The sequence below is a fragment of the Bombina bombina genome, chromosome 2, assembly GCF_027579735.1.
Source record: "Bombina bombina isolate aBomBom1 chromosome 2, aBomBom1.pri, whole genome shotgun sequence".
NCBI lineage: Eukaryota > Metazoa > Chordata > Amphibia > Anura > Bombinatoridae > Bombina > Bombina bombina.
The window spans coordinates 244,039,972-244,057,925 of record NC_069500.1 but is presented as its reverse complement, the minus strand read 5'-3'; the positions used below and the strand labels follow the sequence as shown (position 1 = coordinate 244,057,925).

Below are 17,954 nucleotides of genomic sequence, written 5' to 3'. Positions count from 1 at the left end.
AGATTTTTTTTTACCAGTGGTTTGCATTATTACTCCCAGTAACATCATAGAGGTAGGAACAGATGATGAACTTACACACATCCATCCTTTATACACTCATCTAAAACTCAAGGAAAGTAGCACTCTGGAAAATGGAGGCAACAACTTCTACAATTTGGTGGAATAATGGGATTTGTATCCTCACTTTCATCATTCCAGATGACATTTGCTTACAGCGCCATGTTATGAGTGCACTTCCTTTCCCTCACCCAGAATCCCAGTGGGCAGATCCTTTCTTTACATAGAGTAGCTCACCACCCATCCCTAGCAGTGCACTGCCTGCACATGACATCTGTTAGCTAAGTGCTGAGGTTTGGTCAATACGGGGCAGGCAGATTCTCCTATAGAGGAGACTTAAAAACTGGTGCTCACTTTTGTGTACCTTTTTGCTTTGAATGATTATAAATGTTTATAAATTTGCATAATTTGGAGATAAGTCAAAACATTTAGGGCTAGATTACAAGTGGAGTGCTAAATTATTGTCTCTGACGGCATCAGAACGAGGCTCTAATTGGAGCCTATGGAAGTGCATTCTTGTGAGCGCAATGCTTCCCAGCAATGCGAACGCGAGCCAGCGTTTGCATTGCTGGCAGCTTGTAATACCAGTGCACATTAACATGCGCTGGTTTTATACAGTGGAGCGCAAATATCGCTTTCATGAAGCCCTTAAGCAGACATTCTGTGTTGACCAGTTCAATGCCAGTATTTCTTTCACAATTTATGAGACACTTTGACTAAACATATAAACATTGCTTAAAAAGTTAAACCTATTGTTTTCATGACCTTGTAGAATGTTTTATGTCTAAATGAATAAGCAATGCCTTAAATCCTTTAAAAACACCTTTTTTCACCTTCTTTATTAGCATTGGACGTATACCAATAGACAAAGCTCTCAGTCTAACATTGTACTTGAAACAAGAAAATAAAATTATGCCAGTATTTCAAGGGTTCCATGAACTGGTTCCTATGTACAAGTTAATGGAAAAGAGAGACATGAAGGAAGTTGAAAATCAAACAAAGGTAACTGGTTCCCAGCTAGTATACATTATAATGATATATGATCCACTGTGCTTTCAACTACTGCAATATACTGTTTTAAAAAAAACCTATTTAAATAAAAAAATAAAACTTAATGAACAAATAAAATTTGCTGTTTACTCTTTCTATGCATGGACCAAATTTCAGAACGACTTTGTTTTTTTTTATTAGAGGTATATTCTAAATCTTTTCCACAACCTCATTGATGCTCAGTCATGGACAGATGAAGGCACAGTCTCTGAGAGAATGCTACGCAGCCACCTGCTTGTCTTTGCCTGTATAAGGAAATATCAACCATGTGTAGACAAAGCAGAGAAACTATTTAAGGAATGGCAAGAGTCTGGTGGAAGAATCAGGTGTTTTATTTTGTTTGTTTTTCCTACTTTCAGATATTTTTTATACATACATGGTTTTTCTTTTTATCGAGTAAGGGAACAACTGTTTATCCATGGATTCACCAAGCATGCTCATTTAACTAATGGCTCTGAGGTACTACATGCAAGTGATACTTAGCTTGTATTTTTTATCCAAACAGTAGCGTTACAATTGAATTCTATTTAAATATTCTCTGAAGTGCAACATTAACAATATATGGGGTTTTTCTTTCCAATGGCATGGATTGTCCACAAATCCATTCAATTACTAGTGGGAATTAAACTCCTGGCCACCAGGAGGAGGCAAAGAACACCCCAGCAAAGCAAAGTATCCTCCCACTTCCCACAATTCCCAGTCATTCTTTGCCTTATTCATTAGGATGGATGTGCAAAGAACGTGTCTGAAGATATTAATCCTTTAATGGGTACTTTTCCCTGCAAGCAAGGATTTGGAGCTATGCTGTGTCCTTGTCAATCTCTTTAGTAAGAATAATGGTGGCTTTTAGCAGTTGTAAGATGGTGAGGTAGTCTTTGCTTACCTTCCAACATTTATGCTACCCCTGCATAGGAACCCAGGGTTGGTTACTCTGTTTTTCTTTTTCTTCATACCTGGGTTGCTGTACCTACCTGCAGCTGAACTCCAGAGGTAAGTGCTTGTCCCTTCTAGGTGAGAAGGTCCATCACTTTGGGGGTTAATCCCTATATTTATTTTACAGTCTCTGGGGGCTATTACCAGATAATCTCTTCATTGTGGGGATTTAGTTGGGCAGTTTTTATAGGGCGCTGCGTTTTCCCCTTATTGGCACCGGAGTTCCGGCCATGTGTGTGACCTTTTCAGTATATACAGTAAGACCATTCTTAAGAGTACTGTAAGATGATGAAGACGTATTTCCCTTCTCATACTAGGGCTTGGTTTCAGGTCCAAAGTAGGGGGAATCGTTATTTAATGCAGCTAGCTCTGGAGGTGTCTAAGTGCTGTAGTTCTTCTAGCTGCATCCGCCTCATAGCGTTATTACCAGAAGTTACTAACCGTAATAAAATGGTTTTCCCATTATTTTACCTCTAGGGGATGTGAGGGCAAGTTTACATAAGGGCTTCCTTATCTTGAATTGTTTTATTCAGTGACAGTGCTCCCTGCACCATTAGCTTTTGTCTGACTAGCAAGGTGAAGATCATGATTTTGAACCCAGCTGAGGCTACAAGCTATTTAAAATACAACTTAAGTAACCAGAGGTATGTTGAGTTTTACTTTTATCCACGGTTATATCAATATATATATATATATATATATATATATATATATATATATATATATATATATATATATATATATATATATATTTAGAGCCTGTGATCTTAGGGTCCTAAGAGTATTGTTTAATCTTTTTCTCGTCGAGGAGATTTTATTTCTGCGTGAGTCATATTTTTTCCTTAGTAATTTTAGGAATATATTTGGTCTGTTGTAATCTAACGGTTGCCTTTCTGACCTAGCAAGTAGTAGCAGTTTGAATCCTGCTACAGCTTTTTGCTCCTTGAATGGGTGTGCACATTGTTTTCTTCTAATCTATGAGCACCTTAGCATCGATGAATTATAAGGTTCCATCCTTCTACCTGTAGACGGCGAAGGAGACGTGACTTAGTGATAAGCTACATCGCTCCTGATCAAAGTTCGTGGGTTTGCACCTGGTTAAGCTCATGCTTCCTCATCTGGCAATGTGCTTCTAAAGGAGACCGTCCTTTCAGTCTGGCCATAGTTCCCTTAGTTTTTTCTAGGGTTATACGGCTCTTTTAGTTCACAGGTTCTTTTGCGATACTATCCTAAGAGGTGTTTAAGCTGTGACCAGGTCTCTAAGGATTACGATGGCACCCTGTCTGGACGATATCTGGTTCTTGCGCCATCTGTTCTTTCTCAATAGCCAGATCTTCTGGCAGCTCCTTGGACTTTATTCTTTTTCCATCTAAAGGGGAGGAGAGTCCAGGGCTTCATTTATTACTGTTGGTAATTAAGAACCTGGCCACCAGGAGGAGGCAAAGACACCCCAGCCAAAGGCTTAAATACCTCCCCCACCTCCCTCATCCCCCAGTCATTCTTTGCCTTTCGTTACAGGATGACGGCAGAGAAATGCCGAAGATCGGAGTAGTCTCTTATGGAGGGTAGTACTCTTCGGAATGGGACTGGAGTTTTAAGTAGTCTTGTCAGCCTCTCAGTGAGAGCATGGATGAAAGTTTGACTCCGGAGATGCAGGGAGAGTCTTTCTGCGAAACCAGCTCCAAAAGCAATCAGCGTTGACGAGTTTCGCTGCCTGCTTTTTACACTCAAGTCCATGTCAGGAGCGAGGCTACTAACCTGTCGCAGTTGAAGGGCCGTGTTTTTGTTCCACGGCATAGATTCTGGTAAGATTGTTTCATTTTTATTACATAATGATAACACGGAAGACAGGGTCACAGTGTGACGCCTTTTATCTTTAAAGAATGAAGGGTTAATATTCCTGGAAAGGGGATTATTAAACAGGGGGGGGGGTTATACATGATATTGTTTATTGTGTCATTGCTGCATTATGTGCAAGTTGAGGCTCTGGCAATGTGTGGAAATTTCAGGTGACTTACGGGAGTATGGCGTGGCCTTTTTTTTGGCGCGTTTTCTCCTTAGGCAGGGGCGGTTCCTGCCGGGCATTCCATGTGACCGGGTGTGGCTATCTATCTTCCTCTGTTGATCAGCGGCGCAGGAGACAAAACGGTTTCTGTAGTCTGGGTCATAGGAGGTGGTGAGTGCCCCGGCCATTGGAGGTTATAAAGGTGCCTATTTACTAAGTTAATCTAGTCCTTAATAACATCGCAAGCTATGGAGGACTCTGACTCGTTAGGTCTCATGCAGTCTCATTCCTCTGTTTATTGTGAGGAGGTTCTGGTGGATCAGCCTGCTCAACTATTTTCTACGTGCCTTAATAAAGTTACAACATCTAAGAGCAAACGAATGTCTAGTACTACTGAGCCGTCCACCTCTGAGGGGTCCCCGTCCCGTGAGGTGCGTTCCCTGCATCCATCTCCTATTGCACATGCAGCGCCCCAGGGTCCAACCATTACTCCTGCGGGAGAGATTCGTTGGCCGTCAGATTTTGCGGATCAGCTGCAAATGGCGGTATCGAAAGTTATCCATGCCTTGTCACGTTCTGCTAAGCGCAAGCGTAGGGCGTATTATGGCGGCCCAGCCTGGTTTTGTATTTTGAGACCATTTTAAGAGATTGTGTCTTTGGATGTCAGCTTTTCAGCTGAAGAGTTCTTTGGGGTCCTTTAAGTGGGATCCTGATTTTGAAAGGAGTCAGTCCTCCCTATAAATTATTTCTAATTGAAATCTATCTTGATGCGCAGATAGCATGTCTCAGCTAAATCAGTCTTATTTATCTTTTCTAAGCGGACAACTTCTCTTCAGTGGCCCCACAGCAGGAACGAGGAGTTCCTTAGCGATAGAGGAGGAGGTTTTCGTTTCTTCTGAGAGCTCCTCAGGGGCTTAAAGGTAAAGGCGGACGACTGTATGACTGGAGGTCTTAGCACAATCTGGAGTATGACCATATACTTGTTTTTTTGTGTATATATTTTCATTTTTTCTCCAGGTGTATAGATAAATATATTATATTCTTCTACACTCAAGTTCCTTGCCATATTCCTGATGGCGTTTCATCTGCTCACCAAGCTTCCAAAATACAGGTTAAGATCAAGAGATCCATAAGCAGCTCTGATCGACGCTCTGGTGGTTCCTTGGGTCTTCGGTCTAGTGTACCCCTTTCCTTCATTTTCCCTTCTTCCTTGGGTGATAACTCGTGTCAAAAAGGAGCGAGCGTTGGTGATCTCATCGCCCCAGCCTGGCCTCGCATTATCTGGTTCACAGATTGATGCAGATGTCACCCCTTCCCCCTTGGAAGTTGTCTCTCAAGAAGGACCTTCTACTTCAGGATCCTTTCCTCTATCCAAACCTAGTTTCTATGAAGCTGGCTGCTTGGAGTTTGAACACCTAGTCTTTTATTGACGAGGGTTTTCAGAGTGGGTTATTGATCTGTATTTCAGACTCGTAAGCCAGTATCTAGCAAGATTTACCATAAGGTGTGGTGAAAATACCTTTATTGGTGTGAATCTAGGGGTTTACTCTGAGTCAGGTGAGGGTTCCCCTACCTTCTGTCCTTTCTTCAGGAGGGCCTGGAGAAAGGCTCATTAGTCAGTACTCTGAAGGGTCAGATTTCTGCCCTGGTGATCTTTTGCATATTTGGCTGGCGGACTTGCCAGATGGTCAATCCTTTGTTCAAGCCTTGGTCAGATCAGGCCTGTGTTTAATCCATTTGCTCCTCCATGGAGTCTTCATCTTGTTCTTAGCGTTCTGCAGCAGGCGCCGTTTGAGCCTGTGCACTCTGTTGATTTTAACTTGTTATCTTGGAACGTTTGTATTTTCTTGTAGAGTCTCAGATCTTTCGGCTCTACAGTGTATCCCTCCATACCTTATTTTTCATGCGGATCAGATGGTACTTTGTACTAATTTGGGATCCTTCCTAAAATGGTTTCAGACCGCCATATTCATCAATAATTTGTCGTTCTTCCGTTATGTCCTATTCCTTCTTCTCAGATGGAATGTGTCTTGCACAACCTGGAGATGGTGTGTGTGCTCTGAAGTTCTTTCTGCAAGCAACTAGGGAATTTCTTCAATCTACTGCCCTTTTTGCTATATTCTCTGGTGAACGGAGGAGTCATAAGGACACTTCTTCTACTCTTTTTCTTTTTGGTTGCGAAGTGTTTTTGTTTGTTTTTTGAGACAGCTGGACAACAGTCTCCTGAGAGAATTACGGCTCATTCCACTAGGGTTGTCTCTCTTTTTCTTGGGCTTTTAAGAAAGGAAGCTTCTGTAGATCAGATCTACAAATGGCATCTTGGTCCTCGTTGCATACTTTTTGCAAATTCTACAAATTTGATGTCTTTTCCCCTTGGCTGAGGCTTCTTTTGGGAGGATAGTTTTTCAAGCGGTGGTGCCTTCTGTTTAGGTATGCCTGTCTTGTTCTCCCTCCCTTCCATTCTGTGTCCTCTAGCTTGGGTATTGGTTCCCACTAGTAATTGAATGGATTTGTGGACTCTCCATGCTATTGGAAAGAAAACAAAATGTATGTTTACCTTATAAATTCTTTTCTTTCCTGGCATGGAGAGTCCATGACCCGCCCTTTTTAGACGGCTTGGATTGTTTGTGTCATTTTCTAAGCTTCAGGCACCTCTATACCCTTTGTGTCCTCTTCTATTTCCATATTTCCTCGGCAGAATGACTGGGGATTGTGGGAAGAGGGAGGATACTTAAAGCTTTGCTGGGGTGTTCTTTGCCTCCTCCTGGTAGCCAGGAGTTGAATTCCCACTAGTAATTGAATGGATTTGTGGACTCTCCATGCCAGGAAAGAAAATAATTTATCAGGTAAGTATAAATTTAGTTTTTTCACTCTCCGAGTCAATGCTATGATACCTACTCAGATGAAAACTGTAAAACATCCTTGTTGATCTATACTGCCATAGAAAACAGATGAGTCAACTTGCAATTTGTTGTTGATATATTAGTAGAAAATCTTGAAGGCTAATCATATTTTTTTTTATTGCTTATTAGTTTATAAGTAAAATGTGTGGGGTATTGTTTCGTAACACAAACCCAGTGAGATTGCCATCTTTATCTGTCAAATAATATATCTGGATTGAAAATGTCATTGCATGTAGCATATGCTGCAAGATTTAGACAGGTTTTACTTAAAGGGACAGTCAACACTATGCGATATTGAAAAATAAAAAACGAAGATCCGCCTGCACTATACCCCTTCTGCCTTGCCTACTTGCTTCTTGTACTAATCACCGTCGATAACTTCTCTAATACCAGGTAAATATGGCAGCCAAACTCCCCCCACAGTTACGTAGCTACCTTGTTCTTCAAATGATCAGCAAATCAGAATCCAATCCTCGGTCAGAAATTGCACGCGCTTTTATTTTTCAATATCGCATAATGTTACCGCAAGTGTTGACTGTCCCTTTAAAGCAATATGAAACCCCAAATTTTTCTTTCATGAGTCAGTTAGAGCATGCAATTTTAAACAACTTTCTAATTTACTTTTACTATTATCAATTTTTATTTGTTCTCTTGGTATCTTTTGTTGAAAAGCAGGGACATAAGCTTAGGAGCCGGCCCATTTCTGGAGCGCTATATGGCAGCAGTTTTGCAATAATGTTATCCATTTGCAAGAGCACTAGGTGACAGCACTATTTCCTGCCATTTAGTGCTCCAGATGCCTACCTAGGTATCTCTTCAACACAAAATATCCTGGGTACAAAGCAAATTTGGTAATAGAAGCAAATTGTTTTAAATGGTATGCTCTGTCTGAATGAAAGAAGAAAATATTTGGGTTTCATATCCCTTTAACTACTTTTAATGACCAAATGTAATATTTAATTCTGTTTTTTATATGCATTTTAGAAAATGTTTGTTTACAGTGCAAATTTAACAAATAGACTTAGGAGATATTCTCAAATTTCTCATGAGATTTTCATTGCAGGTAATTTATCATAATCCTGTATAAAAAATCAGCTAAACTTTATAGCATTTCCTGTGCAGCCTTGTATTTATCATCTGTAGCAGTTTTATTATAGCAACATCCAATATAAATGTGATGAGTTTAGTAACCTATGACTATTTATCTAATGTCGTCTTTAGTTTACCAAGTGATGTTGCATTTGCTGTCTATTCTGTTGGCGCTCAGAAATCTGAAGGATGGGACTTTCTGTTTGAGCAGTATAAAAGGTCGTTGACAAGCAGCATTATGTACCAGATTGAAGCGGCACTGACTCTTAGTTCAGACAAACAGAAACTGCAAAGGTAAATTCTGTCTGTCTGTCTATCGTGGGGGTTTTTTTGTATTAAAATATTGTTAAATAAAAATTAAGTGCAGGAAATAAAGCTTTTCAGTGCTTATGCTACAGAAAGCAAAGGGGGGCAATTTGCTGTTTGATCTAAATTAAGACTTTAAGTTGACCAAGGTGTAGACTGTCCCTTTAATTAACTCTTCGGTCCATCATGAACCCTTGATTTGAAGCCCCACTTAAAAATAAAGCCCCATATAAGTTTTAATAGCCAGGTGATCACTGTTGAGTATATGTGAGTTTGAGTAGAGGCTCATGGGACCCCTATATGCACATCAAAGTTTTATAAATATACCCAAAGGCTCTAATTTATATAAGGATTACCCCTTCTTCTAGAGTTTAGACCAAAAAAAAAACACACAAGATCTAAAAACCATAAACCAGCAGGTAAAGGGATATAAAACAGTCTTTTTAATAGCTGTATTACAAAAGTCTCTAAAAAGTGGGTTAAAGATAATAGAAATCATTGCAATATGTATTATTCATCATTTTGAAAGGTGTTTACCTTAATGCTTTTAACTTCATCAGTGCAGGGTCCGTTACTTCTTTATTCAGTCCCTACAAGGGGGCTGTGGTCTCTACATGAAGGCAAAGGAGAATCTTCCCCTTTGTAAGTCGTTGCAAGGAGATACTACTCCTTTTTTGAAAGGCAGTTTTAAAGTATGTACTTTTCTCCAACATAGGTGTGTCCGGTCCACGGCGTCATCCTTACTTGTGGGATATTCTCTTCCCCAACAGGAAATGGCAAAGAGCCCAGCAAAGCTGGTCACATGATCCCTCCTAGGCTCCGCCTACCCCAGTCATTCTCTTTGCCGTTGTACAGGCAACATCTCCACGGAGATGGCTTAGAGTTTTTTAGTGTTTAACTGTAGTTTTTTTTATTCAATCAAGAGTTTGTTATTTTAAAATAGTGCTGGTATGTACTATTTACTCTGAAACAGAAAAGAGATGAAGATTTCTGTTTGTAAGAGGAAAATGATTTTAGCAACCGTTACTAAGATCCATGGCTGTTCCACACAGGACTGTTGAGAGGAATTAACTTCAGTTGGGGGAACAGTGAGCAGTCTTTTGCTGCTTGAGGTATGACACATTCTAACAAGACGATGTAATGCTGGAAGCTGTCATTTTCCCTATGGGATCCGGTAAGCCATTTTTATTCAGACAGTAAATAAGGGCTTCACAAGGGCTTATTAAGACTGTAGACATTTTCTGGGCTAAATCGATTCATATATACACATATTTAGCCTTGAGGAATCATTTAATCTGGGTATTTTTGTAAAATAATATCGGCAGGCACTGTTTTAGACACCTTATTCTCTAGGGGCTTTCCCTAATCATAGGCAGAGCCTCATTTTCGCGCCGGTATTGCGCACTTGTTTTTGAGAAGCATGACATGCAGTCGCATGTGTGAGGAGCTCTGATACATAGAAAAGACTTTCTGAAGGCGTCATTTGGTATCGTATTCCCCTTTGGGCTTGGTTGGGTCTCAGCAAAGCAGATACCAGGGACTGTAAAGGGGTTAAAGATAAAAACGGCTCCGGTTCCGTTATTTTTAGGGTTAAAGCTTCCAAATTTGGTGTGCAATACTTTTAAGGCTTTAAGACACTGTGGTGAAATTTTGGTGAATTTTGAACAATTCCTTCATACTTTTTCGCAATTGCAGTAATAAAGTGTGTTCAGTTTAAAATTTAAAGTGACAGTAACGGTTTTATTTTAAAACGTTTTTTGTACTTTGTTATCAAGTTTATGCCTGTTTAACATGTCTGAACTACCAGATAGACTGTGTTCTGAATGTGGGGAAGCCAAGGTTCCTTCTCATTTAAATAGATGTGATTTATGTGACACTGAAAATGATGCCCAAGATGATTCCTCAAGTGAGGGGAGTAAGCATGGTACTGCATCATTCCCTCCTTCGTCTACACCAGTCTTGCCCACTCAGGAGGCCCCTAGTACATCTAGCGCGCCAATACTCCTTACTATGCAACAATTAACGGCTGTAATGGATAATTCTATCAAAAACATTTTAGCCAAAATGCCCACTTATCAGCGCAAGCGCGACTGCTCTGTTTTAGATACTGAAGAGCATGAGGACGCTGATGATAATGGTTCTGAAATGCCCCTACACCAGTCTGAGGGGGCCAGGGAGGTTTTGTCTGAGGGAGAAATTTCAGATTCAGGGAAAATTTCTCAACAAGCTGAACCCGATGTGATTACATTTAAATTTAAGTTGGAACATCTCCGCGCTCTGCTTAAGGAGGTATTATCCACTCTGGATGATTGTGAGAATTTGATCATCCCAGAGAAACTATGTAAAATGGACAAGTTCCTAGAGGTCCCGGGGCTTCCAGAAGCTTTTCCTATACCCAAGCGGGTGGCGGACATTGTAAATAAAGAATGGGAAAGGCCCGGTATACCTTTCGTCCCTCCCCCCATATTTAAAAAATTGTTTCCTATGGTCGACCCCAGAAAGGACTTATGGCAGACAGTCCCCAAGGTCGAAGGAGCGGTTTCTACTTTAAACAAACGCACCACTATACCCATAGAAGATAGTTGTGCTTTCAAAGATCCTATGGATAAAAAATTAGAAGGTTTGCTTAAAAAGATGTTTGTTCAGCAAGGTTACCTTCTACAACCAATTTCATGCATTGTCCCTGTCACTACAGCCGCGTGTTTCTGGTTCGATGAGCTAGTAAAGGCGATCGATAGTGATTCTCCTCCTTATGAGGAGATTATGGACAGAATCCGTGCTCTCAAATTGGCCAATTCTTTCACCCTAGACGCCACTTTGCAATTGGCTAGGTTAGCGGCGAAAAATTCTGGGTTTGCTATTGTGGCGCGCAGAGCGCTTTGGTTGAAATCTTGGTCAGCGGATGCGTCTTCCAAGAACAAACTACTTAACATTCCTTTCAAGGGGAAAACGCTGTTTGGCCCTGACTTGAAAGAGATTATCTCTGATATCACTGGGGGTAAGGGCCACGCCCTTCCTCAGGATAGGTCTTTCAAGGCCAAAAATAAACCTAATTTTCGTCCCTTTCGTAGAAACGGACCAGCCCCAAGTGCTACGTCCTCTAAGCAAGAGGGTAATACTTCTCAAGCCAAGCCAGCCTGGAGACCAATGCAAGGCTGGAACAAGGGAAAGCAGGCCAAGAAACCTGCCACTGCTACCAAGACAGCATGAAATGTTGGCCCCCGATCCGGGACCGGATCTGGTGGGGGGCAGACTCTCTCTCTTTGCTCAGGCTTGGGCAAGAGATGTTCTGGATCCTTGGGCACTAGAAATAGTCTCCCAAGGTTATCTTCTGGAATTCAAGGGGCTTCCCCCAAGGGGGAGGTTCCACAGGTCTCAATTGTCTTCAGACCATATAAAGAGACAGGCATTCTTACATTGTGTAGAAGACCTGTTAAAAATGGGAGTGATTCATCCTGTTCCATTAGGAGAACAAGGGATGGGGTTCTACTCCAATCTGTTCATAGTTCCCAAAAAAGAGGGAACGTTCAGACCAATCTTAGATCTCAAGATCTTAAACAAGTTTCTCAAGGTTCCATCGTTCAAAATGGAAACCATTCGAACAATTCTTCCTTCCATCCAGGAAGGTCAATTCATGACCACGGTGGATTTAAAGGATGCGTATCTACATATTCCTATCCACAAGGAACATCATCGGTTCCTAAGGTTCGCATTCCTGGACAAGCATTACCAGTTCGTGGCGCTTCCTTTCGGATTAGCCACTGCTCCAAGGATTTTCACAAAGGTACTAGGGTCCCTTCTAGCGGTACTAAGACCAAGGGGCATTGCAGTAGTTCCTTACTTGGACGACATTCTGATTCAAGCGTCGTCCCTTCCTCAAGCAAAGGCTCACACGGACATAGTCCTGGCCTTTCTCAGATCTCACGGATGGAAAGTGAACGTGGAAAAGAGTTCTCTATCTCCGTCGACAAGGGTTCCCTTCTTGGGAACAATAATAGACTCCTTAGAAATGAGGATTTTTCTGACAGAGGCCAGAAAAACAAAACTTCTAAACTCTTGTCAAACACTTCATTCCGTTCCTCTTCCTTCCATAGCGCAGTGCATGGAAGTAATAGGTTTGATGGTAGCGGCAATGGACATAGTTCCTTTTGCGCGCATTCATCTAAGACCATTACAACTGTGCATGCTCAGTCAGTGGAATGGGGACTATACAGACTTGTCTCCGAAGATACAAGTAAATCAGAGGACCAGAGACTCACTCCGTTGGTGGCTGTCCCTGGACAACCTGTCACAAGGGATGACCTTCCGCAGACCAGAGTGGGTCATTGTCACGACCGACGCCAGTCTGATGGGCTGGGGCGCGGTCTGGGGACCCCTGAAAGCTCAGGGTCTTTGGTCTCGGGAAGAATCTCTTCTACCGATAAATATTCTGGAACTGAGAGCGATATTCAATGCTCTCAAGGCTTGGCCTCAGCTAGCAAAGGCCAAGTTCATACGGTTTCAATCAGACAACATGATGACTGTTGCGTACATCAACCATCAGGGGGGAACAAGGAGTTCCCTGGCGATGGAAGAAGTGACCAAAATCATTCAATGGGCGGAGACTCACTCCTGCCACCTATCTGCAATCCACATCCCAGGAGTGGAAAATTGGGAAGCGGATTTTCTGAGTCGTCAGACATTACATCCGGGGGAGTGGGAACTCCATCCGGAAATCTTTGCCCAAATTACTCAACTGTGGGGCATTCCAGACATGGATCTGATGGCCTCTCGTCAGAACTTCAAGGTTCCTTGCTACGGGTCCAGATCCAGGGATCCCAAGGCGACTCTAGTAGATGCACTAGTAGCACCTTGGACCTTCAAACTAGCTTATGTATTCCCGCCGTTTCCTCTCATCCCCAGGCTGGTAGCCAGGATCAATCAAGAGAGGGCGTCGGTGATCTTGATAGCTCCTGCGTGGCCACGCAGGACTTGGTATGCAGATCTGGTGAATATGTCATCGGCTCCACCATGGAAGCTACCTTTGAGACGAGACCTTCTTGTTCAAGGTCCGTTCGAACATCCGAATCTGGTCTCACTCCAGCTGACTGCTTGGAGATTGAACGCTTGATCTTATCAAAACGAGGGTTCTCAGATTCTGTTATTGATACTCTTGTTCAGGCCAGAAAGCCTGTAACTAGAAAAATTTACCACAAAATATGGAAAAAATATATCTGTTGGTGTGAATCTAAAGGATTCCCTTGGGACAAGGTAAAGATTCCTAAGATTCTATCCTTTCTTCAAGAAGGATTGGAGAAAGGATTATCTGCAAGTTCCTTGAAGGGACAGATTTCTGCCTTGTCTGTGTTACTTCACAAAAAGCTGGCAGCTGTGCCAGATGTTCAAGCCTTTGTTCAGGCTCTGGTTAGAATCAAGCCTGTTTACAAACCTTTGACTCCTCCTTGGAGTCTCAACTTAGTTCTTTCAGTTCTTCAGGGGGTTCCGTTTGAACCCTTACATTCCGTTGATATTAAGTTATTATCTTGGAAAGTTTTTTGTTTTTGGTTGCAATTTCTTCTGCTAGAAGAGTTTCAGAATTATCTGCTCTGCAGTGTTCTCCTCCTTATCTGGTGTTCCATGCAGATAAGGTGGTTTTACGTACCAAACCTGGTTTTCTTCCAAAAGTTGTTTCTAACAAAAACATTAACCAGGAGATAGTCGTACCTTCTTTGTGTCCGAAACCAGTTTCGAAGAAGGAACGTTTGTTGCACAATTTGGATGTTGTTCGCGCTCTAAAATTCTATTTAGATGCTACAAAGGATTTTAGACAAACATCTTCCTTGTTTGTTGTTTATTCTGGTAAAAGGAGAGGTCAAAAAGCAACTTCTACCTCTCTCTCTTTTTGGATTAAAAGCATCATCAGATTGGCTTATGTGACTGCCGGACGGCAGCCTCCTGAAAGAATCACAGCTCATTCCACTAGGGCTGTGGCTTCCACATGGGCCTTCAAGAACGAGGCTTCTGTTGATCAGATATGTAGGGCAGCGACTTGGTCTTCACTGCACACTTTTACCAAATTTTACAAGTTTGATACTTTTGCTTCTTCTGAGGCTATTTTTGGGAGAAAGGTTTTGCAAGCCGTGGTGCCTTCCATTTAGGTGACCTGATTTGCTCCCTCCCTTCATCCGTGTCCTAAAGCTTTGGTATTGGTTCCCACAAGTAAGGATGACGCCGTGGACCGGACACACCTATGTTGGAGAAAACAGAATTTATGTTTACCTGATAAATTACTTTCTCCAACGGTGTGTCCGGTCCACGGCCCGCCCTGGTTTTTTAATCAGGTCTGATAATTTATTTTCTTTAACTACAGTCACCACGGTATCATATGGTTTCTCCTATGCAAATATTCCTCCTTAACGTCGGTCGAATGACTGGGGTAGGCGGAGCCTAGGAGGGATCATGTGACCAGCTTTGCTGGGCTCTTTGCCATTTCCTGTTGGGGAAGAGAATATCCCACAAGTAAGGATGACGCCGTGGACCGGACACACCGTTGGAGAAAGTAATTTATCAGGTAAACATAAATTCTGTTTTTTTTTTCTTTAATAATATTCTGATTCTTGCTACCTTTCTTATTATTTACAATTTTAGTGATTATTTTGAACTGCCTGTCATAAGATGTAGTAACAAAAAGAAAGAAAGAGGAGGGGGCGTGTCTGACCAACGACCAAGATGGCTGCTGTTTAAGATTTGTCTGCTTATAGAGGCTGAATATTCTACTGAGTATCTCTCTCAAACCGTCTAAATACTATTCCTCTCAGGAGATCTGTGTCTGGCAATACCTACAGAACGGATTAATGCGACTTTTCAACATTAACAGACATCAGCAGACCAGAATAGAGAAGGTGCGCAGCAGAGGCCTTGTAGCGGCCTGTGCCTCTCTCTACCCCTCCAATATTCTGACTAGTCAGTTTAATCAGCCAAATGTGCTGACCCACAAACTCCCTTACGCGACAAAAGCTATTTGGGATACTAAGCTACAAACTTTTTATTCATGGAAAACACTAACATGGTGTCAAAGATCGACTCGATTTTAGAGGAGCTGCGTGTAAATGTGGATGAGCACCTCCACAGTTTCAGCAACGACCTTAAGCTCATGTTGACCTCGATGTTGGCATATCATGCAATCGGCGGCATGGGCACCCCCTCGGGTGTGACAGCTGTGCTGCGGAGGGATGACCCTGTTGTTTGTTCTGCGCCGCCGCCATTTATTTCTGAGATGCCCTCCGAGATACACCTCCTGGTGAGGGAGACCGGGTGTGGGGAGCGGCTGTGGTGTTTGGAGAGTGCGGAGCAGTCTAAGACCATGAGGGAGTCAACTAAGGAGAACTTATTTGTTTGTGAACAAGCTGGAAGGCGTCCAGCTACGGAGATCGATGGAGCTATAGTTAAATATCCAGCTGCCGCCCCGGTCACTAACGTGAGGCATCTCCAAGTACCAGGGCAACAGTGGATCCCAACGGAAATAGCAATAGCAGCCAGTGCTGAAGAGACTGTCGTGCTCCCAAGCCCTGAAACAACTTGCCTATCACTGCACATTAATTATATCTGCGAGAGGAGAGCGACAGAGGGGAAACTGACACCTCTCGAGATAAAGCCCACATACCACAAGAACAGCGCTCCTGCAGAGACCTGGACTGCGGAGCTGAGGCTCTCGGCTGCGCATAGCGATCTCCTGGTTAAAAGAATGAGTAACAGAGATCAAGTGTCAGACTGGGACGCTGCTTGGGGAATGCTTTGTCAACCCTTAGCTTATGTTGACGCACTTTGCTTATGCCGACTTTTTGACCCTGGGGGGTCCTAAGGGTAGAATAGTTTGTTTCGCCCAGGGGAGACCATGCAGGTCTGTGGAGGAGCTGAGGAAGTCATTCATTTTCTATATGACCTATATTAAAGGAGCCATCATTGTCATTTATCCTGGACATACAAATGAAAACTGTCAAGTTATGAACTCTGCGCATACTACTCAACTTGCCGGCTAAATGTTCTGATATGAGCAGACTCTTAAATTACTCAAACTAATGTACCAAGCTGTTGAACGGCTAAATACCGATATGCCTTCCCTCAGTGATGTGAATTTTAGGGGTATCCAGCTTGACATGGTTAATTTAGATTGCATTTTGTGCATATTACTTTAGCCATAGGGTTATATGACAACCACAGACTTGATATTCACTTATATACTGTTGTATTGTTCCATCTAACTCTATTATTGATACTATGTTATGCCCTTTTGTTTGTATTCTTTATAATTATCATGCATGGGATTTTTACTTATTGATAGGGTTCTATTCCACACCTAACCTGTCCAGAAATTACTGTCTACTCCACAGGCTTCTTGACCTAAAGAGACTATTGCATTTGGTATTTGAAGACTCTTCCATACACATCTCTATAGTAATCCCCATACACGGTCCATAAACCTAATTTCCATTATACAATGAGGTATTACTTACACTAGTCTATGTCTAAGACACTCTGCATATGTAAACTATAGATAGTGCTAAGATAGTTAGTCTGATTTGTTTTCTACACGTGTTTATTAAAACTGTATTCAACAGAGTGTGTTTTGGGCATACTCTGGCCCTTAGCCTTTAACATATAGGAAGAATAGTGTTCTTGTAGTTTGCTATACTTACGCCAATATATAGGTTTTATTTAACATAATATCCCCTGGTTTTTGGTTTATAGGGCCATCAGCTCCTATAATATTTCTATGCCGACTGTATCTCCCCTCACCCTTTCCCGCTCTACATTTGTAAGCGGATCATATCCATTTCCCCTTATCCGTCTGTGTCCAGTGGTGACAACATTCCTGAGGGGAGATACTGCAGAAACACTACATGAGTCTTCTTACCATAGTGATCCAATGGTGGTAGTTTTCCATACCAATCCGGTCTTAAACTTATATTTTTCTGTTTTTGATCTCAGCCTCACCCACTTTGATTTTATTCCCGTTCCTCTCCCCCCCCCCCATGACACCACTGAGCCTAATTCATAGGCAAAGGAAAATGAGTCCTATAGAAACATTTATTCTCTTTTTGCATGACAACCACCCAATTCATTCATCATCATTCTTTCCCTTTAGTGATTTTACTAATACTGTGATATTAAATGTACGCAGATGCATGCTTGATTGCCCCTTTTTAGATAATGAGGAGGTGTTGATGAATGTTCTACACTTGTTTTCAGGTGAGCGATATGTTATTCATGCTGGTTGACAATTATTTAATGATTATTGTTGATATATCTACCTAGTGTTATATACTATACCAAGCCCTAAAGTGGCTATAGACCCAATTTATCTTCCTCCGACAAGTCTTTATATTATATAATGGTCCAAGAGTGGCCTACTATTTTCAGAGGAGGTAAATATCTGTATAAAAATTAGGATATTGTTGTTTTTGCCCATTACATTCTGAATTTATATCTACTTGATTATTCACTGTTTCTTATTGTGAATGATATTCCAAAGTTTGTAATACTCAAATATTGGCATTTCTTCATACGTTGTATATGTTTATAATATCCTTAATAAAAAATAATTAAAAAAAAAAAAAAAGAAAGAAAAAACT

General features: G+C 41.7%; 1 protein-coding gene across 2 annotated transcripts in view; it reads left to right on the top strand.

Annotated features, from left to right (window-relative positions):
• The window catches only part of ERAP1 (endoplasmic reticulum aminopeptidase 1), a 216,039-nt gene that overhangs the window by 186,448 nt on the left and 11,637 nt on the right, over positions 1-17,954 (top strand). For both annotated transcript variants that reach the window (XM_053701510.1, XM_053701509.1), the window contains 3 exons: positions 903-1,059; positions 1,249-1,433; positions 8,170-8,331. In XM_053701510.1, the coding sequence (XP_053557485.1) occupies positions 903-1,059; positions 1,249-1,433; positions 8,170-8,331 (504 nt within the window). The remainder of the gene's footprint in view (positions 1-902; positions 1,060-1,248; positions 1,434-8,169; positions 8,332-17,954) is intronic.